Source organism: Battus philenor, unplaced genomic scaffold (assembly GCF_028537555.1).
Source record: "Battus philenor isolate CCGP_79_NKW_IND1 unplaced genomic scaffold, ilBatPhil1.0.hap1 SCAF_5, whole genome shotgun sequence".
NCBI lineage: Eukaryota > Metazoa > Arthropoda > Insecta > Lepidoptera > Papilionidae > Battus > Battus philenor.
In genome coordinates, this window is record NW_027181715.1 from 8,969,891 (window position 1) to 8,988,885 (window position 18,995).

General features: G+C 30.8%; 2 protein-coding genes across 2 annotated transcripts; both read right to left on the minus strand.

The window, feature by feature from the left end:
* Window positions 1-1,275: 1,275 nt before the first annotated feature.
* Window positions 1,276-6,929, minus strand: LOC137929546 (uncharacterized). The gene is made up of 7 exons (XM_068772551.1): window positions 6,859-6,929; window positions 4,439-4,515; window positions 4,059-4,236; window positions 2,643-2,773; window positions 2,336-2,399; window positions 1,909-2,026; window positions 1,276-1,560 (listed from the first exon to the last, which is right to left on the minus strand). The coding sequence occupies exons 2-7, from the start codon at window positions 4,512-4,514 to the stop codon at window positions 1,366-1,368; spliced, it is 762 nt and encodes a 253-aa protein (XP_068628652.1). The 5' UTR covers window position 4,515; window positions 6,859-6,929; the 3' UTR covers window positions 1,276-1,365.
* Window positions 6,930-10,133: 3,204 nt separating this feature from the next.
* On the minus strand, window positions 10,134-14,230 carry LOC137929877 (uncharacterized). The gene is made up of 6 exons (XM_068773002.1): window positions 14,152-14,230; window positions 13,602-13,767; window positions 12,701-12,831; window positions 12,550-12,613; window positions 11,965-12,082; window positions 10,134-10,319 (listed from the first exon to the last, which is right to left on the minus strand). Exons 1-6 carry the CDS (start codon window positions 14,216-14,218, stop codon window positions 10,134-10,136), a joined length of 732 nt encoding a protein of 243 aa, XP_068629103.1. The 5' UTR covers window positions 14,219-14,230.
* Window positions 14,231-18,995: the final 4,765 nt, after the last annotated feature.

The window sequence follows — 18,995 nt, forward strand, 5'->3', positions numbered from 1 at the left end:
ATTATTTATATTGGGTTATATTATAATCCTAGTTCAGCGAGGTTATTTTGTTTTTTTTTTGTGACTGATGGCCATTGTTGCTCTACTGACGTCTACAGATTCCGCGGGTTTTAAGTGACAGAGCGCAGATGGCGCTTAGCTTAATTGTCTACTGCCAGTTCAACTCACTAATTCGCTTGGCTATTTCGGTTACTTTAGTTCTTTCACGGATCTCCTTATTATATGTAAGTATATGTAACTTGATAGTTACAGAAAGTTTATAGATAGATAGGTAACTCTATTTTTACACCACTTATTCACAAGTCCCATTGTCTTAATGAAATTATTTAAATTATACATTGTTAATGTAACAACAGTTGGCCTTATCGATAAGAGCGATTTATTCCACACAACCATAAAAAGGAATTATTGCTGCAGAAAGATGGAACTAGATGTACTAAATAATATTTGTTAAAAAAATATACATAACTCTAACATACGCAAATAACATATATACGTCAAAATATGTACATAGAGTTATATGCTTTTAAAATATTTGAAATAGCCAGAAATATTGCACAAAATAATAAGTTTTAATATACTAACAAACATTATTTAAGTTGTATTAAGATAGAATGTGAACACCTGTCTCTTAATTGCTCAGAGGCGGAATTTGTCTGGCGGATCTAGATGTACACTTGGACAGTAAAAAAACAGTTAAAGAAACTTGATAGTTTTTTAACTACTATTTGGGATTCTTGGGTGCTAGGTTAGAATTAGGAATAAAAAAGTAGAGTTCGGAGAGAATTGTAGAGAAGGTAGATTGAGTAGAATATTATAGAGAAAGGAGAGAAATTCAGCATTCCGATGAAGGCGCATAGTCAATCTCTATAGTTTGGAACGAAAATAAGAAATGTAGTTACATTTACGTAATCAATTTTAATTAGGTATTGTATTTATGAACTGTAATAAAAAAATAAGTCACTGAAGTTAGGTAAAGATGTGGGTGAAACCGCGATAGTCAAGTACAGAAAGCAAAAGACATTGTGCTGTTTTAAGCTGTGAAAATAAATTATCACGTGTTTTTTTTTAAGTAACTGACATATTGTTGTGAAATAATTTTAAACGTTTAATTTAACAATTATAATCGCTAAAATTAGCTCTATACGCCGTGATATGAATCAATACCACCGTGTTTTATGATAGATTTGTTTTAGTTATATAAATAACAACCTAATGTTACTATTACTATTACATGACTTAAATGCTGATTGGTAAATGTGAGGTGTTTACTTTTAAAAAAATTTAAATGAATTTCTCAATCATTATTTAAAAATTTATATTTTTAATAATGTGGTAAGTAAAGACATTATGATTATATATTTTTTAAAGCAGCATCTCAATATATTTCCAAGTGTCCAGCCGGTTGAGGAATGGATTTGCGAATTGCACCAGTGCTTCTGAACTAATTTTAGATATGGCACCTCGGAAACGATTTATGTAATCCACAATAACTTCTTCTAATAAGTTATTTACTATGGCATCGATGCTTCCTCCGCCAATCGCTCCATCCAAATCCGACTAAAAGTAAAAATAAAATTCGTTAGCTAACCTTTAACTACATTTGCTATTTATAAAAAAAAAAATATTGAAAAAAATCTGTGGTTTTTTTGCTTTATAGATTAGAATTTTTTTGTCATATATAAAAGTGTTAAAGTAGTAATTGACAATTTGGTATAATACGTACTATTTATTATTTACAAGGAAAAATTATTTGAAACGTTACTTAAAATCCACATAATGAATCGTTTATGTTATATTCACAATTATAAGGAATTAAAACTTAAAAATTTATGCTTATTAGCTACCGAAACGTTATGTTTTTAAATATATATAATATCATACAAACAAAATGTAAAACATTATTACCTTAAAACTTGGAAGTTGAAAAGATGCGTCTTCAATTTTGTCAATGATCACTGATTTCTCATCATCCGATTGTTTCAAGAACAGTTTTGCTTGGAATCTGAATTTTTCAACCTGAAATCTTAAGTTTGAAATTGATGTTATTATTATGAAAATTTAATAAACACAATAGGCAAATATAACGAAGACACAAAACTTGGATGTCCGATTATTGATCGTGAAATTTATCATACATTTATGCATTCGAGCAGCTTGTAAAAATCTAACAAATATGTATATTAAAAAAAAAGTATTCAAAAAATTATCTATTGATAGGAATTATATGGAAAATTATTAATAGGTGTAATGTTGAATGATTTTAAAATAAAGTAATAAATTTCAATAAATGTGTAGTTTTTAAAATTTTTGATAGCTGAAATAAAATACTTACACAGCTTTTCCGTAACCATAAAGAGGAAAGGCATTTAAGACATCGCCAGTTAAATCGTATAATTCTGTAAATGAAATAATAGGTTCACAAAAATATTTGATTTACGATAGAAACACGAAATATGGCGTATTGTATTTATGAATGGCTTTAAAATTTAATTGTTGGATATTGAAATAAAATCGGATCTTTTATAAGGTAATACGCTCTAAATCATATCGATGTGTCGTTGCCACTAATTTGTTTAAAGTATTTAGGAATATTTTATTACTCTTTATACCAAAGTTCTAAGTATTTAAAAAAAACTTACCAGTGCTAATATTGAGTCGTGGTAAAGAGATGTCGAGGTCAAACGTAAGGTCAGGAAGTCGAAGGGTACTTTTATGGACCACGAATCCTCCGAAACCAGACACCAAAATATTTTTTAATTCTAGATCGATACTGCAAAATAATCAGACAAATAATCCTCCGGAAATAAAATTCTATTTGGATAGATAGTTCATACGAACTTCTAAAAACGAATGACAAGAACAAACACGTACAGTGACCACGCCAAAGATTTATAGTTGATCCTTAACACTAGGACGATTGAAACTTGATTTAACTACATTGTTCAAAAGCTTTCAAAATGACTGCATTGTGAAACAATAACTAATGCGTAAAGAAATATGTTTAGAATAAATTATTTTATATTTTATTTACAGTTATATAACAAATCATTAGTAAATATTAACAATTACTTTTTAGATAGATATTGTGTCATTATATTCATGTTATTTTTAATTAAAATGCAAGCAAAAAAGCTTTCTCGTCTATCTAGTGCTAAAATTAAGTAACCAGTTTTTATGAATTACTAATAGTATTACGTAAACCTTTCAGATCAGCTATCAATACATGTATTTACTTAATTTTCTTTCTTTGAAGCACTAAATTTTGTAGAACAAATTATATTTCATTTATCATAGGTTACAAAAGACAAAGTAGCTAAAATTCCGTTTTATTAAAAAAATATTGTTTAAAGATTAACGAAGAACGTCAATGATTGTGTATAATATTACTATTTTCATTATAAGAAATTTTATACTGCTACAATGGTTGAATTTTAAATATCTAAACCAAACTATGTGTTTGTTGGGGAGTATACGTAGAACATGTATATAATATTAATAAAACAGCGCAAAAGCTAGTGAGCGTCGGATCATAGTTTAGTTGTAAAAATTTAAGAAATTTGACTCATTAAAGAAGTTTTAGCGCGCGATGAGTACCAAAGGTTTGGCTTATTACATGCGTCAGAATGTAGTAAAGAAATAAAAATTTTACTTTTACACTACAAGGTAATTAACGTTAGTATTGATGATGTGATAACTGATATTCATCGTCATCATTTCCATCATTTTTATATCACTATAGTCGTAAGACATCTACTACAGGACATAGGTCGCCTCAGATTCCTAATAAGACCTGTAAGAAGCGGCCTTAAGATACGGGCTGTTGTCCGACGCGCTTAACATGATCTTATGTCCATTACTAATATTACATCGAAGAAAAAATTAAAAAATTACGATATATCATTTGACGGTAATGAGTTATTATTAATACAAATTTAGTGCTAGTTACCTGCCAAAACCATTTTAAGTCAAATATCGGAGACGCCTATCGCTTTCTTCATCGCGCTCGCTGATTCTTGGACTATATATAGGTTCAATATTAAACTGAAAGTACTAACTTTAATAATCCTGCTGGAACGATTAAGTGGTAGCTTTCTAGGTCCAAAGGATCTAGTGGTGGTAAGCCAAAGATAGCCGAACCGTTGTTGATCACGTGACGTATATACGCAATCAGTTGCCGGATGAGGATATTTACAAGGATGCTGCGTTCATCCTGGGTTATCTCAGCGAGAGGATCTGTTGACACGTGACATGATATATTTTATTGAAAACCTCACAAAAAACCACGTTACGTTGTTTATTAAAAAGAGTTTTTCTTAAAAAAACTTGCAGGATTAATATATTAACAAGTGTAAATTTATAATTAATAAATGAATGAATAAATGTATTCATTTGTTGTAAATTGTAAAACGAATTTTGAATAAATAACTTTACTAACCATATTGATATTCTTTTTTTGGTTTCGGTGCTGCAGTTGCCAAAGTGCACAATGCTATTAATAGTAATAGCTTCATTCTGTAATTAAAATTATTTTTGTTTTAAAAAGTTAATTCTAAAGTGTTAATTTTTAAAAATAATTATTCATTTAAAAGTCTTTATTAATAACATTCGAGAAGTCAAGACATTGATGTAACGTACATTTATGTATGTATTTATATGTAGTGTTTTTGGTCTTATTTTCTCTATATACTGCTGCTGAAAGGTTAGTCGTATTAAATCTATCCCAATAATTTGGCAAGATTTTTGATATTTATTCATTTAACGCCAATTTATAATTTATTCTTGTTATAAATCTCCTATCTATAAAATCCTCCACTTTGAAATCAGCATGATAATAATCACAGGCATATAACCAGGTTCCTAACCTTTAATTATAATTTAATCGTTCAGTCAGTACCAATATAATTATTTATAATGTTATTTCATAGATAATAATATTTAGTGCAGATATTGTATTTAAATACTTAATTTAAATACAATATTCCTTACAATATAATATTTAAAAAAAATATCGTAAACTAAAGGTAGCCTATAAAGCTACATTTAGTGTTCATAAGAACATTTTCACTTATTGGCAACATATTAAACAATAACAATTGATAATATCGTGATAAATTTCTATAGTGACTTATTATGATAAGTCATTATTAATATCATTCAAGGTAACATACCTATTCAAGGTGACAGGAACTAAAAAGATAACATATAGTAATCGGTATCCTTTTCACAGTTACACATTGTGTTTATCATAGCGACGATTTCAAAGCATTTATGTAAATATGTATTAAAACTTCCAGGTTTTAAATTTACATTTTTAAATTTAGCGAACAATCTGCGCGTTCATTATTTGATACCGCTCGCTATGACCGAGCTAATTACATTTTAACGATATGATGTACGTGAGTGAAATAGTTTTTTTTACTCTCATTATTGCTGCTATTATATAAATTTAGACTTCAATTGTAGTTAGATTTAGTAAAATTATTCTGTGCAAAGTATAAATCAATACTTTTTTAATAAATTTCACACGTTTTTGTGGCTATATATAAATTATATATAAATTTACTTTCTATTTGAAAGTTTCTTTATAGTATATGTTTACAATAATTAATTATGTTAAGGGGTCCAGAAAGTAATGTCGTTTCTGTTGACATATCTTACAGAAAAACCGATTGATTTTTACCGCTCCGGCGTCGAAAATTTGTAAACTAGATGGCAAAAGATTGTTAATAACGAAGGTGAATATATTGTTGATTAGAAATGAAAACTTATTAAAAAGGTAGTCGTGTGAATTTAACTTAAAAAAGCGACATTACTTTCCGGTCCCCGTAATATACGTCGTAGGAGTCTAGAGCTCAATTTGATAGAAACAAGAATTGGGTTGAGTTACGATGGCATCCATCAACTTAAAGTTATGAAGGCGCAATTCGCATCCTGATACAAGTAGAGAGTAGAGCCCACAAGAGCGATGGTTTTTTATGACCTGCTTGTCATTATTTATGTGAAATATTAAATAATATTTAAATTTATTTTATTTCAAGTTACTAAACAATTAAACGTCATCATAATCATTATGATTTGAGCCACAGAACTTTCATTACTAGACGTATGCCTTCCCCTTCGATTTCCAATACCATTTAACGATCATTAAGTATATGGATGGTTCATTTTTCGTTACCGACTTAATCTGATTCGTCTGGGTTGCGAATTATCGTAGTTAAACAGTGTTCTTGCATTTATTTTTTTATGTCAATTACTAATGCTGTTAGCCGTTTGCATTAACAGTTTCATCAGTTTTGAGATGACAAAGCGGTAATTCTTAACCTAGACATCTTATATCTCTAGATTCAGGAACCTCGGCCTATCAAGCCGAATCAGGTAATATTGCATGAAAAGGTTTAAGATGCCGAGTGAACCCTTGAGTCTCAAACGAGCTTCAAGCTAAGTGCCCAGAACTTTAGTGCTGTTATAAAAAGATCGCATCGATTTCAATTAAAGTTTCTCATATTTTTACTATTGTATAAGTAGTTTTTGTTTAATTAAGAAGTAAATTTAGTTCGCGATCTTACATTATAAATAAAGCACAATCTGCAATAGATTATTAAAAATCCCTGTACAATTGTTTATACATATGTGTTAACACAAGCCAACTGGATGTATGTTAATATATACCAGTAATTATTCTAAATAAAATATTATTAAACATCATTAAAAAATATTACAAAACTGGACACGATGGAATTTGAGTTGTAATGTTATTTTGAAAACATCATAGTACGTTTGATCTATCTACGTTATTATGTACAATAATGGTGGTATAAATAATAATTGATTCCAATTGAAATGTTACGGACTCACCTTAGTTTGTTCACGACCGTCAGTGTATTACCGTTCAAAGCAATATGAGAATCAGTTAAATAATCAAAACATCGTAGATTTATCAACGAAAGTATAATAAATAATAAGGATATTGATAATAAAGTATTATTATCTTATTTAATTTAAGGTAGGTAAACAAGGTGCACAAAGAAGTTACACGCTTTGTTATAGTAAAATGACCGCTGTAAGTCTGCTGCTTCAGTTTCTCGATTCCCGAAAAGGTACACACGGAAGTCGTGTGCTAGATAGTATAAAGGGTGAGCGGTAATAAGGTCACTTTTAACAATACAAAAACTTATTGCATTTAAAAGAATATATATTTTTTGAAAAAAGAGGAAGGATTGTCATTATTTTTAAAATGATATCGTCAGGATGTTCTACAGCTTTACCGGAATATTTTTCCAAACGATGCTGAATAATTTCAAAAATACGCTTGCAAGTTTAAGCCATTGGAACCGCTGACATTTATTCACAAATGTTTTTCTATAATTAAGCAAGTTTTTTTCAGCGAGTTAGATAAGACTCCGTTCTAGAGATCACCATAAAATAAATCGCAAGGTGATGTAAGCATCACCTTGCGATTTATTTTATTTTATTTTATAATTATAATCAAAAATTATATTAAAAAGGGCTGATATTAAGATATCAGCCCTTTTTGATATAATTTTTCTTGGGAACATTTCTCGTACGACTTTGAAGCTGGCATTAGATGTGTGCTCTTGTCTTGCGAGATGGGTTTGTAATAAAATCAAGTTGTTTTCATTGAGCCCTTGAAGCTTTTAAAAAAATTATTATATTTATTATTTAAAAACACAAAGGAATATTTCCTATGGCCTACTTTATATTGTTATTCGGATACGAGAAGTTAGAGCATCTGGAATGCCTTGCCTAGACCAATTTATAGTAACTAAGCGCTAGGTTTCCTCTAGAGCGACAGGTTGTTCGGATACATCGTATATTTTTCGCAGTTATGTGGCTTATATCTTAGATCGCTTAGGCGGATATTTCTTGGCGTAGCTAAGCGCACGAGCCCTTGGCTTGAAAAATCACTCGAGAAGCATTTAGCATTCCAAATTCAGAACGCCCGAGATTGTCGAATCTTGTCTCGATCAGCTGCCGTTATTGAATGATATCTGTTTTTTTCAGTATATTTTTTGATTTACCAGGAGTATGCAAACTATTCATCAAGCCAACTTTCTCGAAATTGATGAAGTGCTCTGCGACTACATACGCCATTGATGCGAAGAAGTAATAGCCAAATGGCAACAGGTCTAGACTGTTCTGTGGATGCGGCAGGTCCAAGTGATTTCGAGGTATATAAGACAGAGCATTATCGTGTAACGAAATACATTTTCCTCTGGCTCAATTTAATCGACATTCGATTAACAATTTAAATTAATTATGTATTAGCAATAACGTTGTGTATTATTCGCCGGAATTAATAATGATGATGCGATGAATCTTTTGCTATTGATATAATTAAGGCATGCGTTACCACTTACCATGAGGTGATCATTTTATATAAAAACAAAATTAAAAATACTCTTACGCTAAATTTCAGTCTAATCAGAAAAGTTAGTGCAGAAGTTGTTTTTTTGGCACAACTCTTCATCGGATGTCAGTTGAACGCGGCGCTCACCTTGGATTTCTTTATAGTGACTAAGCTCGAGGTCTGCATCTCCCTTAATCTTTTCAAGTGGTCCTGAAGTGGAAAGCGAAGCGCAAAATCCACACGGTAAATAAAAGGCCTGGTTTAGGTCTTTGAAAGGAGCTGGATGCAATCAGTCTTATTTGAAATCTATTGGAGCGGCCTATGTCCATCAGTGGACGTTCAATTGCTGAAACGAATGATAATGATTATAAATTGTATTGAATTTGGCTGTTGAGATGTAAAGTTGCTTGGATGCTCTATGGCGTAACTGGGTCCAAGGTTCCAGCGTTTATTCTGGCTCGAAAGCCGAATCGCGTCTCGATTGTTTGCGATTATCGGAATCGAAACGACATTTAGTTTGGCATATCGCTGTTCCTCTGTTTACAAACTGAAATAGAATCAAACCGAAACCCGTGGTATTTCTTGAAAATATTGAGATTAAGAAATAAATAAATGACAAGATTTAGGTCGATATCCAAAAAGGTTAAACATATCATCATCATCATCATTTCTGCCGTATGACGTCATAGATTTCCTTTAGGTCCAGTTGGAAACGCTCTTCTTCAACATTTGCAATCGAAAGTTAATAAAAGTTTTTCTGCCCCAATCGATTTTCATACTGTTTGAAAAAAAAATTAATTATACATAAAGTATGTTATTTACTATGGTTTGTTGCTGTTACGATTCCCGAAAGACAATTACATTGTGTTAATTTGTGTAATTATTGGGTTGTTGGTTAAAGGTGTAAAGTTTTAAAGAGGTGAATGTATTGTGTAACGTTTGTTAGCAATAAGCTTTACACCTTTTTACAGCTATTTCCAGACATTTTGTGTAAAGTGATTACTCTGAAATATGTTACATTAATTTTTTTTCTATTGCAGTGCAACTGGCCAAAAATCTTCTAGCTTTAAAAGATTAAATTATCACCTTGTATAAGGTAATAAGATTGTAAGTTTTTGCTAAAGACAATGAAAAGTCATAAGCAAGTCAGTTTCAACACCAAAATCCTGAACGCTGTGCAAAATGCATTGACACAGAGACAGACAAGCCTTTAATCTCTGCTGAGAAGAGGCTGATGTTCCCCCGGTAAGAACATTATATAGTTACCAGAAAATATTATTAGAGTTGTAAAACCTTAAATTTTCAAAATTAGAACAATAGGGCCAGTACAAATTAAAAATAATTTTGTGTGCTTATTGCTGTCTTAAAAAAATTGTAATATTCTTCATATTGTTAAAGAAGGAGTCGATACCAAACTAAATATTTTACTGAAGGTAGAAGAACAGTATGTTGTAAGTATGGTAGTTACCAGATAAAGTTATTTCGTTTACGTTACAGATGGGACCTTAAGGTTTTGGAGAGAAAACTGTGCACCAGTAAACTCAACGCAGGCCGTCCGCCGTAAGATGGACAAACGACATACTAAAGGTTGTAAGAAGAAGCTAGATGCAGGCTGTTTCCAACTGGTCTTATTGGAAATATATGGCGGGAGCCCTATGTCCAGTAGTGGATTTCCAGCAGTGAAATATAGTCAGTGAAAAATTGTTAAAAAGGGTTATGATAAGTAACTAAAGCTTATTATTAAATAATTTATTGAATAATATCACAATAACGCAGCAATAAGCCTCCATGATTCGAAATGTAGGAAATACTGGTTGAGAAATAGCGTCACGTTATTATGATTTTTATCGGCGATGTATTTGCTGAATCTGGAGAGATAGCCAGCAAGCAGATCCTTAATCATGGTGTTGAGTATATCATCTATGTTGCCGTCGAATTGCGTTCGGGACTGTAAAAAAGATTGAAACTATTAAAGTATAATAAATAAGTTTTTTTTTATTATTCGAAAGAATATTGATATTTACTTAAATTTATTTATTATTATTTAAACTTTATTGTACACAACAATAACAATAAAAATGCACCTTAAAGGAAATTGAACCAAAAAAACTGATTATAACTAAAAAATAAACAATTTACGGAGAGGTGGTACAACAGGCGGTCTTATCGCTGGAGGCGATCTCTACCAGGTACTCCCTAATCAAACAAAATCATTCATGTTATGTTCTTTAAAATTCTTTTTTGTTATTTCATTGACTATAAACTGCAAAAGATTATTTTTTTTCATAGGCAGTCGATTGAGAATCACATTCATTGTTCTATGAATTGACTATGTGATTTATATACCTAGTTTACGTTTCACCCTGCAGTTGAGGGCTGAGACATGCGATCGTTGTCCTATCGTTTGGTTCCTGAGATGCAATCTTATATACAATATACAAAATAGAATGAGTGGATGGTAAATAAGTACTCGCAGTCTAGCGATAGAAGACTGAAACTTATGATAGAAGGTTGCGGGTTAGATTCCCGGGACGTATTCTTACGTAATTCACACTTTGTGTATTAATTATTGGCAGGCATTGAATTGCCAGTGCTCACAAACTAATTTCCAGAGGATGGGCAGCAGGAACTTCTGCGTACCATAATACCACACTGATAACACCAACCCGCCCACCAAGCGTGGCGATTGTGGTGTATCCCCCATAAGAATCTTTGGGCGGGGCTTATGCCATGCAGTGGGCTTCCATGGGTTGAAACGATGACGATAGAGTTTAATGCAAGTTTAAATAATAATTTTATAATACTTAATAAGCAATAGTCTTTAGACAGCCACTATGAAGATGAGCTGTAGGCTTAAAGCAACGTATCCTTTGTTATAGATATCTAAATTGTTTAAGTATGGACCATGTATTTACTGTTATCAAGATAATATCGATAATCAAAGCGGTAAAAAGGTATCCATTAATCGTATCTTATTATTAAACGTTCACATCACCGCTGTTATCAGAAAATTATCAAACTAAATACAATAACAGATTTTTCAAAAAGATATAGTAAAAATCCTACAGAATATTGCTAACATAAACAAATAACAAATAACAAGCAAGCGTTCGTAATATATATATATATATATATATATATATATATATATATATAATGTAAAAACTGGCCCTACTCGTTTCATATATCTAACTTGGTAATTTTTATCGTGCCAAAAATATTATATAATTTTTATACCTTTGAGCTATAATTAGTAACATAAGTATTTTTAAGGGAGGCCTTTCAACCCCTTTTGTGGTTGCTGTTGACCTTTAAATTTGTCAGAACCGTCGTTCACATAAAGACCAAATGAAATCTGCTTATTCAGTTGCTAAAATAGAAGTGAACCCGTTTTAAAAAGTGCAGTCATAAAGGGGTAGAAAAGGGGTGAGAAAATAATCATATCATTTTCACGCAAAATAATTTGTTGGCATTTTCCACATAAAAAAGGTCCCAATGTAGAAGTATCTAGATTACGTCGGCGAATAGACATACCGGCTTAGCTTCCTCATTGTAAGTGCGACGTGACATAACTAATACATGGATAAACTTACCACAATTGTACCAATTTCGAACTGCGTTCTCAAAAAGTCTCTTATTAGTATGGACCTGCCGTCTTCTGATTGTTTTAAATGTACTTTGCTCCAGAATTTTAAGTCGTGAGCTTCAATGCTGTATGGAAATAAATAAATTAATGTATGAATCGTACAATGGTGTCTTATCTACTTTAATCAGCCTGATACAGGTAAAGAACATCGGTTGAGGACTGAGTGAGACGTTCGATCGAATGTCGTGGGTTCGATTCCTGGGATACATATATAATATAGGACATATAATTCACACTTTGTACATTAATGATATAGCGTTAATGTTTAGAGTTAAAACTAAAACAAAGAAAAATCTATTGATGTTTCAAAAAGCGCAGCAGGAATTTTTCCACTCATTTAAATGTATGTACTACAATTAAAATAACAAAAATCTCGATTTTTTAAAATTGAATAAGAGTCGGTATCAGCAATTACCAATGCAATTTTGCTGATACGTTACAATTAACGTCTATGTATGTAGGAGATAAAATAAAAACTAATCTCATTGATTATGATTAATAATACAAATTATTTGATAGGGAAATTTCTTACTGTAAAAGTCCTTCTCCAATTACAGGCAAAATGCCGAAAAAGTCACCGCTTAAGTTGTAGTGTTCTGTAAAAAAACATTAAAGGATAGTTTGAGAATATTTTTTTTAAACCTCATTCAATAAATATTATTGTTATAAATTAAAATACTAACCCGAATGTACGGTTAAGAGGGGAAATCTTAGGTTGAATTCCAATGAAATATCCTCTTTATTGAATGTTGCGTTCAATAAATCAAAGTCACCTAGTCCAAAGACTGTGGCATTTGATAAATTAGCTTCAAGACTGAAAACAGATTTAAGTTGATTGTATTAATCATTGATACTTAGATGATTTAAATTAAAATCACTTTTCACTCATTAGGTATATCCAAGCAAAGTCAAAAACATTGACCCAAGATTGCAGTCTTGACGTTGAAAATTGTTAATGTTTTTTGGGCGGATGGTCACTGTAGCTATCTTGGAATTCAGGAATTCCGTGGGTTTGGGACAGGTCTTAGTTGGCAATTAGCCTAAATCTAGCCTTACATTCCAACTAAAGAACGCCTGAAGCGAACTTCGATTTAGTCGGGTGCTATTGCTTCACGAACATCACTATTACTTCGAAAACCGTTAGTTCTAGGAAAAGAAATGATAAAGAAGAGATTCCAGCAATGTTTCTATGCGCAATTCGGAGTTGTTGTCCGTAGTAATATATTGTTCTTGACTACTACTGAGAATTATTTCTCATTGATCGTCGAATATATAACGACATATTTATGAACAATATCAAAAACTATTTAAAAAAATCAAAAGCAATGATAAATATTGTTACTTTTGTACGAAATGGATCATAAACTATACTTTTGCGTTGTATAATAGCGACTGAATAATTACTAAAACAAATTATTTTGTTAATTTTTTTACTTTAATTTTATTGGTAATGCAAAACAACATTAAATTATTTTCGAATCTACGCTTATTATACTCGTATTTTAGTTTTGAGGAGACTTTTAATAATGTAAATGTTAAGGACGATCTAAATTTTTATTGTACTTGTAAATTCTGTTCGCTTACCTTAATAAATTACCATTTAATATTATCTCTTGATGATGAATTTGCCAAGGGTCTAGGATCGGCACATTGTAATTGATGCTTCCTTCTTTTATGAGCAATCTCAATAATTCAAAAAGCTGTCTTATCACGGCGTCCACAAGGAATCGATTGCATTTTAAGATGTCATCTGGAGGAATAAAAATGTTTTTTTTTTATTTATATTGTATAACAAGAACCAATTCTGCATAGTGTAGGAAAAATAAACTTCTTTATAAAGTGTTCTCGCCTTGAAACTTTATTTTTAATGAAAATAAATGATTCTTTAACTTTTAGATTTTGTATCTAGTACGAAAAGTCTTCAGGAAATTATGGAGATTTAAGTTATGTAATGAAGTGTAAAATAAATCAATCGTGTTATATTTTAATGACATTAAAAATTTATGTTAAAATAAATATTACTCTTAAGTCCGTCGTCGAAATTAAATGGTTGGATTTATAGTACAAACACTAGTTATATCTGTAGATAAAGTAAAATAAATTAAATGTGTTTAAACTGATAATGTTTACTTACCGTCTGTAGCGATTGTTGTACGACAACAAGTGGCCGCCAAAATAATTATAGTGAATACAATTTTCATTCTTACATTAAATCTACGAATGTACGTTGGCTTACAGATTATATATCAACCTGCTACTGGCCGTGGCTTAATTAATTAATCTACGGGATATCGATATCTGTGCTATGGTTGCGAAACCAGGATTCTCTTATCAACTCTAATCTAGGTCAGAGTTTATCGACCTAAATGTTACTAAAAAAACGTCTTTGTTTTGGCTGTTCGTTCGTGTTTATTAAAATATATAATTTTACGAGTGCTTTAGAACAAATTTATGGTTTCCTAAAACTTATTGTTCATTACACTGGATCGTTATACATATTTACAATTATTATTGACCTATTTCGTAAATAGATCAATTCATTTTAAATATTTTAATATAAACCGAGTTATTACTTTGTAAGTAAATACAATTGGTTATTGACTTGATAGTCTGCGTTAATATAAACGTATTTAAAAGGAATGCAAAAAGGTATTAATTCTATTTACAAAAGTACAAAATATGCATTGAAATTAAAAAATATTTTGAAATTGTTTTGTTTTTTGAAAATATAACTATGCAAAAATGAATAGTGAACTCGATTACATTTATCTAGAGCCACTAATAATCCTTCAAAAAGCCGCATTTGGCTAGCAAATCTCAAGTTAAGCTGCTCTCCCTCCCTCTATTATATAATATGGACTTAGTTGATAGAAATAACAATATAATATATATTGTTATTAATTAATTTGCCTTCTATACTAGTGTTCATCTCCTAGGTTTTTAATTAAAACACCAAAACAATTTTACAGGTACCAAAACTTGAACTAGCCATTAGTCACACAAAAGATTATACTGTAGTAATAATGATAAATAAATAAATAAAAGTAAATGATTTATAGACACTTAAAGTATTTGCGTGTCAATTTAAACTTTCTTTTAGCAAATGTTATCGGCGTAAATGTTTTAGTTTTGCTCACAATTAGGGTAGAGTAAGGCAACAGAGTAAACTAAAGCCAGGAAGTATAAAAATTATTTTTGTGGTTATGTAACAAGTATTGAAATGCATCTATTGAATTGATAGTAGCATGATTTTATAATAATCATAATAAATTTTATTATGTTACTAATATAATAAACTGGCGAAATTTGAGGGAGGCCTAAGCCTTGCAATGGAAATCTTTTAGCTGATATAATATGATAAAAGATTTTAGCGTATGTGTGACTCATCACCATATCTCCGAAAAGACGTTTATTAAGTTCACGAAGCAGGCTGCGCAGCTAGTTATTATTTAATTGAAATTATTAATCTTGGCTTAAAATTTGAAAAGAAATTTTACTGTTCACATAGGTTAGTTTTGATATATGCTATCACTTTTGTAAGTTTTAAATGGATGAGCTCACGTAGATCAAGCTGGTCAGTTTAATTAAATTAAATTTCCCATGATGATAAAGGCTCTTGAACTACAATGGCTTCCATGAGCTGTATAGGTTTTTTTGTCCTTGACATGGTTTCCAACAAACTATTAAACGAAACGGCATTTAGGATATCGGCGCTCCCATCTTACACTTTTAAAGCTAATGGAAAGGTCAGAACGTGTCAAGCGTCTCCATATTAGCGAGATGTAATATAGAAAAAGGGCCAGACAATGTTTTATCTTGTGCGTTTATAAAATTTAATTATAGTTCATGATTCACGGTACAAGATTAACATTGTTTACGCTAACGTTAGTTCAATGTCATGCCATGAAAAAATTGTAGTTTGAAAATTATGAGAGCAACAACGCGTTACTGACATAAAATGATAAAATTTATTAACGTTTTAATGTCTATAGTAATAAATATCCTGGTTGGTAAATCTATTTTCAGATTTAAAAATTGGTTAACAGAAGTATTTACTTATTATGCTGATGGCACGCCTAGCTTCTTGGTTTACTATCTAAATATATACATACATGTGAATTTTGAAGTTTTATTTATATCATTATCATTTTTTATTCATATTTCGCAAATTTTACTTGTGAATAGAACATTTAAAACCACACAATCTTTCTATTTTTTTAATAAAAAATCTTAGGGTTTTACAATTTATTGCCTATTCTATAGATATTTTATTTATACTTAGTAAATATGTACGCGCAAAAGGACATAGAAAAATATTAGGGCAGTGCAAAAAACCATATAGTATCAGTTAATATTTAAGCAATGAACATATAAAATCAGCTAAATTAATGCCAAAATCTGAGGAATATTAATAGATGAAAATGTAATATTATTATCTCATTGCACGTTTAATGAATTGGATCGGGTTATTTTAAAACAAACAAACATTTCTGAATTATTTATACAATATTGAATCTTCACACGTCTATGAAAATTCTAGAAGATATCTTAAATATAAGAAAAGTATCAATTCTTTATTTATTTGATTTAACATATCGAAAAAGAATTTGTCAGCTAATTAAACGATAATCATTTGATAAGAATAGCAACTATTAGTTCTTATCTAAATTGCGAGTCAGTAGTGAAAGCTTTGTGTGATTGTAACTAAAGACGGTACACATTAGTCATAGCCTGTCGAATTTACTAACGGACTGTGCATCTGTACGTGCGTATAAGGATATCGGAATTTATAGTCTTATAAATAGGTCGGTTTGCGTTCGCTTAAATGGAGCGTGGCTGAAGGAAGCGCCTGGCGCCGTAAATAAATGACATGTGCAAGCGCCGAAGGCGGTTTTTTGCGCTTCTAATTTCATTTATTCTGATAATTACCAACGTTATTCGCTTCGTTAGATTCGTGACGGCTAATTGCGTGTTGATTTATTCTGTCAATTAGTAATAAATGTCTCACTCAAAGGTTCATTGAAGGATTGGAAGATATGATATTATATATCATGTCTTCCTTATATTTCCAGTAGGCCTACCTTAGAGTGACGTTTTGATGTACATAAATAGATTCTGAAATACTTATATGTACTCGGCCTGACTGTGCCTCGTGCTCTTTTCTTTGGATTAAAAGAACCATAGATATCTTGTCCTGTAATATTAAAATTTAAACAATAATTTTAAAATCTACGGTTGTTTGTTATTATAAAATTTCAAATTTAATTAAATTTGAATGTCCATCATTTATGATCCTTTTACAAGCGTTCATAAAATTGTAAATCTAAATATTTGTTGAAATTAACGCAAATGTGATCTAACTATATAATAATAATAGTACATAATTAAAAAACCGTTTTCAGTTTTTTTTTATTTACTTGCCGAATTTTAGTAAAAATAGTAAATTATATTTTATCCTGATGAACTCAAAAAACAGCTTTCAGTGAAAGAGAAATATGTTTACCACGGTAAATAGCGCACATTTAACAATATAGATTATCTTTAAAACAATTTTTACTGTTATTTGTACTAAACAAGTTATGTATGCGTATTTCTTATGGGGGGCCAAGCTCTGTCTCAAGTCGATGTACTTTCGTGATCAAGGAATAATTTAAAAAATTGTCATTCTTAATAGTCCATTATTATGGTTTAAAATGCCGAGTGTGTATTTATGGTAATGACGTTTGTTACGTGTATGTAAATAAAGTAATGTATTCATACAAGTTAAGTCTATTTTGCGTTCTTGACGTATCAAGAAAATATAACAAAAGAAAAAACGGTTTCTTTTGTTAATGCATGCTTCCGTTAATTGCGCAGCGAAGGAATTAAATATTGGCTCCACTGTCATTCGGTTGCTATATAATGTATTTGTATTTTATTGAAAATCTTCAATTTGGTGTATAATATTAATTTGAATTTGTTACAAAGTATAATTTTTTTAATGAAATTAATAGTATTAAGCAGTAGACATCTAATGACTGCAATGAAGATGATCGATAATTTACTTTAACTAAATTATTTCATTGTGTGAACATTGGTACGCAAATCAATTTTATTGATATATTTCTTGTATATATAATTCCAAATTTTGAACATGTCGAAATCTCTAATCCGGTAATATCCAATGAGGCCAAAGAGAAGATACGGTACAAGATCTCTCTTTTCAGCTGATGTTCGCCCACTACAAGGAATAACCCTCCACAGATATAGTTTACATTTATCGCCACGTTTTGCAGGCGGGTTGGCAACCGCAGTGCAGTATTATGTTACGCAAAGGACGCTGCTGCCCATCTTCTGGTAACTTATAAGCAGTGGTAATCCTATATAATTAATGCAAAAAGTGTGAATTATATAAGATTGCATACCGGGAATCGAACTTGCGCTTTACGATCGCAAGTCGCAGGCCTATCTACCTACCACTGGGCTACTACAGCTCAACAAGACGGTCAATGGTACAATACCATTTTAATATTAATTTCATTAATAAAGCTGTAATAGACGTCATGTTTGAGATGTAAGTACCTATTATTTATTTGTTTTTAATGTGAAATTGTTCAATATAAAGCTTAAAGTATATATAATAGAAGGAGTGGTATACAAGAGAGATACATATATGCAAGTGCATTTAAATAAACTAGCTATCTAAATTAAACTCCAAACTGCATTGTTGCATTCTGCTCTAGTATTTGATGAGGTAAATGGTGAATACATTAAAGCGTATTATTGGATAAACGTCACGATTCATTAGTCAGGTAACTAATAAGTTTAGGCAGAATATTCGGCAGCGTGCAGTCGGCTTCGTACTATTTATTCTCCTCACAAAGATTTCATAGTGTTCAGTTCCCGCGCTGACCTCAACCGCAGACGTGAGGTGACGCAAAACCCACCAACGAAATTTAAAAACTCTTATTAGTTTTAATCCTTGTTACAAGGAAATTA